This window comes from Cystoisospora suis (assembly GCF_002600585.1).
Source record: "Cystoisospora suis strain Wien I chromosome Unknown contig_618, whole genome shotgun sequence".
Taxonomy (NCBI): Eukaryota; Apicomplexa; class Conoidasida; order Eucoccidiorida; family Sarcocystidae; genus Cystoisospora; species Cystoisospora suis.
The window spans coordinates 6,217-14,209 of record NW_027153419.1 but is presented as its reverse complement, the minus strand read 5'-3'; the positions used below and the strand labels follow the sequence as shown (position 1 = coordinate 14,209).

General features: G+C 41.4%; 1 protein-coding gene across 1 annotated transcript in view; it reads left to right on the top strand.

Annotated features, from left to right (window-relative positions):
* Positions 1 to 2,124: 2,124 nt before the first annotated feature.
* CSUI_001543 (elongation factor tu gtp binding domain-containing protein) overlaps positions 2,125 to 7,993 on the top strand; it is a gene marked incomplete at both ends in the record, with an annotated part of 9,896 nt that continues 4,027 nt past the window's right edge. The window contains one exon of the mRNA XM_068061749.1: positions 2,125 to 7,639. Coding sequence (XP_067926275.1) covers positions 2,125 to 7,639 — 5,515 coding nt within the window. The remainder of the gene's footprint in view (positions 7,640 to 7,993) is intronic.

Genomic DNA, 7,993 nt, shown 5'->3' with positions numbered 1-7,993 from the left:
CTATCTATATATCTATCTAACTTCATATACCTATCTATCGACCGATCTATCTATCTTTAATCTATCTAACTTTAATCTATCTCTATATCTATCTAACTTTATATATCTATCTCTCTATCGATCTATCTATCTATCTATCTTTGATCTATCTATATGTCGATAAGTGCAGACAGGGGGGGGGGTACATCCATCTATATGCGCCTATCTTGACTTTCATCTTGTTCTTTTGTTGTTCTCCCATGTAGACAGAGAATGAAGAGTCTTTTGCATGCGGAAAGTGAGAGGAAGAGAAGAGTCAGGTAGCAGAGAAGTCTTTTCCAGTCATCCTTAGAGCAGAATTCTTAGAAAGTATGGAGAGACTCCATGTCTTTTACCTCATGCTGCTGCAGTATCGAGTGTATCTAATCTATTTGATGAGCTCTCTCCCCTGGTCTTTCTGACCCGTCCGACCTATCCTTCAATTAACACTCTCTCTCTCTCTGTCTGTAAAGATAGAAGGTGGTCAAAGAAATTAAATATGATTTGTTTAAATATATTAAAATTTAAAATTATATCAAAAATACCTACTTTGAGACAGCAACTGAGAGAGACAACTCCCTCTACTCCTCGTTACTATTCTTCTCTGTCTTTCCCTCTCTTTCTCTCGTCGACCATTCTCTTTCTCTTTCAAGCAAAAGTGTGTCTTTATGTCTCCTCCTTCTTCCCCTCGATCTCTTCTTTCTTCTATGTTGACTGTGTAAGGAATAGACGTATCTCTCCGTTTCTCCATCATTCATACACTTCTTGCACCTGTATAGAGAAAGAGGTGTATATACACTCTAGTCGGCCCCCCTGGCTATCGGTTTACACATTCACGTCAATCATACATGCGTCTTCTTCTTTCATGTCTTAGTCGCCTCATTTGGGTAAAGCCAGTTAGGGATCTATCTATGCAACATATACACACGAAAAAGCTGAAAGTTTGGAGTGTCTGTTGACCTATAGAAAGCATCGTCCTTTCTCTTCTCGCTATAGATGACAGGAGAGGAGAAAGACGTCGTTCTTACACTTGAAGAACGCCAGGTGTATATACACCCCGATAAAGAGAGAGGGACACCGAGTTCGAACAGAAGATTCTCTTCCGGCAAGTCTTCTTCGTTCTTTCTCATTCTTCTTTTCTTATCTTGCTACAAAGCAAAAGAGTCGGCGAGAGATTAAGAGAAAAGCGGCTTAGATAATTAACAAGACCCATGGACTTTTAGATCAGTGTCTCGACCGAAAAGCTAGCTAGTGAGGGCCAGGCATCGTGAGAAAGACAAAGGAGAAAAATAGGGAGAAAAGTAGAAGAGAAGAAAGAAAGATGGGGGGAGAATTGGAAGAATCGACGTGTAGAATTGCATCGATTGTCCTCGATTTTGTGTGTGAATGCGCGCGAGTGCATGCAGAGGGAGAGAAAAAAGAAACGAGAGACAGGCATGCTTCTTGTCATTCAAAAAGAAGAAAGAAGAGAAGGCAAGAGAAAGAAGGAAAGAACTCAAGAGAGACAGAAGAAGAAGTGTGAAGAGAAGCCGAGAGAGGACAGGAGAAACGGAGAAGTGTAGAAAAGAGAAGAGAAGTCTTATCGTGTTCCTTCTTCTTCTTCCTCTTTCCTTCATCTGATCGACAGACGTAGGAAGAAGAAGAAGCTTCTTTCTTCTTCGATCAGTCACCGATCTTTTCTTCTCTTTATTCTTTATCATTCTTTCTGTCTATGCGTATCTACCCCTCTATCTATCTATCTATATCTTTCTTTTCGTAGTTGCTTCTTTCTTCTTCTTTCTTCCAGATCTTCTATGGCCGCGAACAAGCTATCACCTTCTCTCTTCGTAATCTTTCTCTTCGTTCATTTTTCTCTTTCTTCTTCCTTCTTTCTTTTCTTCGACGATAGACAACTGTAAGAAGGAGGAGCTCCAGCTCTCCTTTCTCTTCTTCTCGACAGGCTCTTCGTAAAAAGATGAAAAGAAGAAGAAAAGAAGACCAAGAAAGAGAAGAAAGAAAGATGACGAGAAGAAGAGGAGGAGAAGAAGAGAACTGAAGAAGGAGAAGAAGACAACATCTCTCTTCACTCTTTCCCTCTACTTCTTTCTTTCTTTCTTTCTCGACAAGATGGATCATAGTCAAAACAACTATCCTGTAGACTGTAGTAGTCTCTCTAGGTCTTTTCAAGAAGAAGAAGAAAGAAGAGATTCTTATTCCTCTTCTACTCCTTCTGGTGGGGGTGTCGTGGGACTGGCACAGCTTCATGGGCTCTTGAGAAGCATCGAATCTTCAAGAATCGATGCGCGGTACCAAGCCTCTTTAACCTTTCGTCAAGCTCTTCAATCGTCGCATGCCTTTCAGACACAACTTCAAGAGAAAAGGAAGAAGTTTGGTCAGTGTGAGAATCTCTTTCACAAGCTAGCTCGAGAAATCTATGGAGGTGAAGAGAGAAAAGGGGTGAAGAGTAACGCTCTCTTCAGAGATAATAAAGAAGAAGAAGATGAAAGAGAAGAAGAGAGAAAGAAAAGTAAAAATGGAGGGGAGGAGGAGGAGAAGAAGAGTTTTCTTGAACGTCTAGAAAGTCATAAGAAGAGAGAGGATGAATTAAAGAGCCATATAGAAGAAGCAAAGGAATACCAGCGCCGGATTAAGAATCTAGCTATACAAAGCCGACTCTTAAATCGATGTAAGCAATGTCTACTTTGTCTCTCAACAGGAGAGCAAGAAGAAGAAGAGAAGAGACCACAAGAGCAAAATGGAGATGAAGAAAGTCTTGAGAAGTCTAAGAATATATACAGCGTTGACGCGAGGTGTATGTACACCTCAAGATCTCCGTGTTCTACTCCTCTTTCTCATACTTCTTCGGTTCTTTTTACATCTAAAAGACACTTGAAAGTTCTACTAAAAGCTTCTCGTCTTCTCCATCAATTTGCAATCTACTGGACCCATCAACCTGAGAATCGGTCTCTTCTTCTCTCTTCTCCTTTCTCTTCTTCCTCTTCTCCTCCTCCTCCATCTTCTTCTTCTTCTCCCTCTTCTTCCTCTTCTTTTCTTGTAAAGCACGGCCTGCTTGAAAGCGCGTCTCTCTCTCCACGTCATGGAGATGCTGAAGAGTCGAAAGAAACAGAAGAGGGCAAAGAGCTTCTCGACATACCTTCTTCCTCTTCCTCTTCTTCCTCTTCTTCTTCCTCTTCTTCTTCTTCGAGGGGTTCCTCTTTCTTTAGGGGAAATTTTGGTATGACTTTGGACGGCATGGAGAAGGGAGACTTACTTCGAAATCTTCAAGTGTCTCAAGTGGAGCTCTTTGCCTCTCTGCGGGATCAAATCATTCGTCGCTTAGATTTCTTTCTCAGTCATATTATCTTAAAAGTTGACTTCTGTTCTCTTCTTCCTTTCCTCTTCTTTTCTTCTTCTTCTACGAGTTCGAATGAGGAGAAGAAGAAGAAGATTTCTATAGATCTACATCTCGAGTTGTTCACAGAGCGGGTCGATATTTCGCCCAGGAGAGAGGACAACATGCTTCGGAAATCCCCACAAAAGTCTACGATTAACTGCATCCCTTCTTCTTCCTCTTCTTCTTTTTCTTCTGCTTCTGCTTGTCGTTCACATGAGGTTGATGGCATAAGAAAGGGAGAGAAGAACGAGAAAGAGGGAGAAGAAAAAGAAGAAGAAGTTAAGGGACAGCCTTTAGAGGAGAGAGATGGTAGTACGAAGTGTGTGAATGAAGCGGATATATTCTCTGAAAGAAGAGAAGCGTCTGGTTCAAGATGCTTTGAAGAGATCGTGAGTGACTTATGGCGGGGCTATCAACTCTTAGGTCTCTTAGAAAGTAGAGGTCTGTGGATCAGCCGAAGACTTCAGGTGTATCTTCTCGTTCCTCTTCTTCATCTTTTATCTTTCTTTATTCATTGCAAGGCAAGACCTCTCTCTTCTTCTTCTACTACTGCATGCGCTTCTCTTCTTGTAGAATCCCGAGAGATAAGAAGAAAAGAAGAAGAAGAAAAGAGAAGAAGAAGAAAGGGAGAGAGAGAGTTACCTGGGAATCTAGAAAGAATTAAAGCTTCACAGGATCGAGACGCAGGAGTAAAGAAAGAAGATGAATTTACACAAGGAGAAGAATCCAAGATAAGTGAAGAAAATGAAGAAGAGAAAGATAGAAACCCCCTTTTTCGCGATTTCCATGAACTTTCCTGTCTTTCTTTCTCTCTTCTACCGTCAGTTGAGAAGACTTTCTCTCCGACCTCTCAGGTCCCCCCCTTTCTATCGAAGAAAGAAAAGAAGAAGAAAGAGGAGGAGGAGATCGACAATACACATACAACTCTCTCTCATCCGAAGAAGATAGATGATCTTTTTTCTTCTTCTTCTTCTCTTCCTCTTGACTCTAGGTCTCCTAGATGTAATAGTAGAGACAAAGAAGAGGGGTGCAGATCTCCTTTTTCTTCTTCTTCTTGTCCTCTTTCTTTTCATCATGGAGACGAGATAAAACGCATGGACTTTCTCGAAGATAAAGAAGAAGATTTCTTCGGCTTTTCTTTCTCATCTGTCTTATCTCAGAGAAGAATGCTCGTATTACGTTTAGCGACACAGCTCTTGTATCGATTGAATAAGACTGTTCTCTCTTATCTTTTTCTTCCTGCTAAAAGTCACTTTCCTCTTCTCCTCTCTCTATACCATCAAACCGTCTTCTCGAAATCTTTCTTAGATACACATCTTCTCTCTTTCTATCTTCCTTCTTCTTCTTCTTCTTCTCCTTCGGCTTATCTCGGGAGTGCGGAGATAAGCCATACAACGGTAGGATCTTCTTCTTTGTCTTTCGCAAATCCGCAGATCTCATGCACCCTCGAGAGAGATGAAGAGAAAAGAGAGAAGGGAAGAAGAAAGATAGGGTCTGTACAAGAGAAAGACCCACCTTCTTTTTACGAGAAAGAAGATAAAGAGCAACAAGAAGAAGGTGAAGAAGGTCGCTTTACTTATCCTCTTCGATACAAAGAGAACGAAGCGTCTGACTGTTTTCTTCATCTCCTCTTAGACTCTTCTCTGGAGCAGGTCAATCGCAGGAATCTGCCCCACGAAATGCAGAGTGCTCTTCTCTCCTCTTCCTTGCTATCTATTGAAGAGGTGTGCTGCTCGGCTACTTTGCTAGTAAATCTGCAGAAGAGAATAAGATCTCTTCTTGAACAGCTCTCTCTTAAATGCCCTCAAGTCTATGCTTCGTCTCTAGGCAATGAAGAAGAGAAAAAAGTTAGAAAAGAAGAAGAAGAAGAGACGAGAAAGAAAGAAAAGAGGAAGAAGAAAGAAGAGAATCTTATTGATACACTTCTCAAGACTTCTTACTTTCTATCTTTCGACAAGACGTATAGGAGAGAAGAGAGCCTTTCTCTTTTGCCGCAGTCCTTCTCTTCTTCTGCTTTCTGTCATGCAATAGGACGGCGTGTAGATCATCTTCTTCTTCTCGTTCATTCTTCTGTTTTGCAAAGAGCTCGAGGAGCCCTTCTTCTTCTCTTAAGCACCCCGCTAGCTCCTGAAGAGAAGGAAGAAGGAGAAGAAGAAGAGAATCTCTTAGAAAGTGATTTGATTGAAGATGATAGTCCTACCTCTGATATAACGACAAGAAGAAGAAGAAAAGGTCAAACAACTCCTGATCCAATTTCAAGAGGGATTCTTTCCGATAGGAATGATCCTACACATTCTCCCTCTTCTTCTCTCTCTTCACATGGAGATCAAGAGAATTTCCAAGAAGAAGATGATCAAGAGAGAAGACCTTATCACTCTTCTTCTTCTTCTTTTCGTTTTTCTTCCATGTCTTTAGAGAGAAGTCTTCTTGAGATTTCAGACGATACAGAAGTCTGGGGTCTTAACGCCTTAGCTGAGTTGCATCGAAAGAGACAAATGACGTTCTCCTCCTCTTCTTCTCCTCCTGCTCTGAGTATGGCTAGCCATGGGATCGATTCTTCTCCCTCGATTCTCCAAGCGAAGAAGAAGCAAGAAACCTTACAGGAGAAGGAGAAGAAGAAGAGCCATAGCTTCTCTGTTGACTACGAAGATCATGATGAGGAGCCGCATGAGAAGGAGAGCAAGAAGAAGATGAGCCATTTTGATGGAAGGATAGCCACAAGGACAGCAACAGCAGCGGTAGAGGGTCAGCAGGAGCAGGACGGCATTCCCACCTCGTATGAAGAAGAAAGAGAGAAAGATGAAGATGGAGAAAAGTCTTTCTCTTCTTTTCTTTATGAAGAGAGAATAAGAAGCTTTGTATATGAAACGGGTTTGAAGGAAGGCCTCATGAGACTAGCGCCTTTTCGTATCTCTTGTTTCACGCACTATCTTATACGAAGACTGTGGCTGCCTACGCTCGAGTCTTGTTCTGTCGATGCTATCGCTTGTTGTCTCTCTCTCTCTTCTTCTTCTTTCTCTTCTTTCTCTTCCTTGCCATCATTCTCCGAAGAAGAAAACGAAGAAGAAGAAGAAGAGAGTCTTTCTTGGAAATGGATAGGATGGCTTGAAGCGTTGAGAAGTCGATTGTCTCTTCTCCGGGAGATCTCTCTTCTCTTTTTATCTTTACGAATGGGGATTTTATCTCGTTCCTCTTCTTCTTCCTCTTCGTTGTCTTTCGTTTCTTCAAGTGTATCTTATACAGACTGCGAGTATTTTTCTCAACACCTTCTTCGCTTTTGGCTAAGCCTAAATTACTTTCTTAAGAAACTTCTTCTTCTCCGTCGTTCTCGCAGACAGAGATCTCTCCCCTCGTTATCTTCTTCTTCTTCTCCTTCAACAAGGGAAAGAAGAAGAAGAGTGGCTCTCTCACACGCACAAGAGAAAGAGGGGAAGAAGAGAAGATCTCTCAAAGAAGAGAAGAAAGAAGAAGAAGAGAAAAAGAAGAAGAAAAGAGAGTGGATGAATGATATAGAAGAAGAGAAAGAAGATGGAGATAAGGTAAGAAAGAGCTTGTTTTCTTTGTGTGATCGAGAGAACCTGTATGATGGCTATCTTCCTATGAAGCTTCTCTCTTCTGTACTTTCAAGTTCCAATCTCTCTTTTCCTTCTTCTCTTCTCTTTATCGCCTATTCCCATAAACCTCACTTTGATCTACATGACGCTCTTCATCTCTACTCTTCTCCCTCTTCGTCTCCTCGAGGGAGCATATTAGATGCTTCTCGGACCGGAGGAGAGCCTGCTCTTCTTCTTTCTTCTTTAAGGCCCTCTCCCGTCGCTTCTTCTCTTACAACGGCCACATCAGATGAAGACGAAGAAAAGAAGAAAGAAGAGGAGGAGGAGGAGAAAGAGAAGAAAAAGAAGAAAAGAGCCCGTTTAGGAGACTTCCACACCTCTTCTTCTTCGTCGTTGACACCCTCGACTACTACGAGAGCAGAAGATAAAGATGGAGAAGGGGTTCTTCTCTCTCTTCATGAAAAGATGAATGAAGACGAAGACAATAGGAGAGATCTATTTCTCACCTTTCTTATAGAGACCGTAGGAAGTCTGAAGCAATTACAAGAGAACGTTTATCTTCAAGCTCTGTCTCAGACACAGCAAGAGTTCAAGAAGATTTCTCTTAGGCTTCTCGACTATCTGTCTCCTATCTCTTTGGAGACAACTTCCTTCTCTCCTCTCTCCGATCTTCACAGTCCGCAGACTTCTAAACGTAAGAAGGATTTCCTTCTCTCCCACTTCATCTTCGTCTTCTCTTCTTTTTCTTCCTTCTNNTTTTTTTCTGATAATTGATTGGGTGTATATACAGTTATCAATTGATCTTTTTCTCTTCCCGTCTTTCACGCCGTCATTCCTCTCTCTCGTTCTTTCTTTAGATGTGTAGATCCATAAATATATATATATATTTAATATCGACAGAGATGTAGATGAATCTATCAGATGAAGATAGAGAGATAGCTAAAAGATAGATAGATTAGAGATAGATGACTTCTTAGCTGTATGTAGAGGCCTTCTGCTGCTGTCTGTCCAGAAGATGCAGGCAGCTCATTTCTTTCTTTCTTTCTTT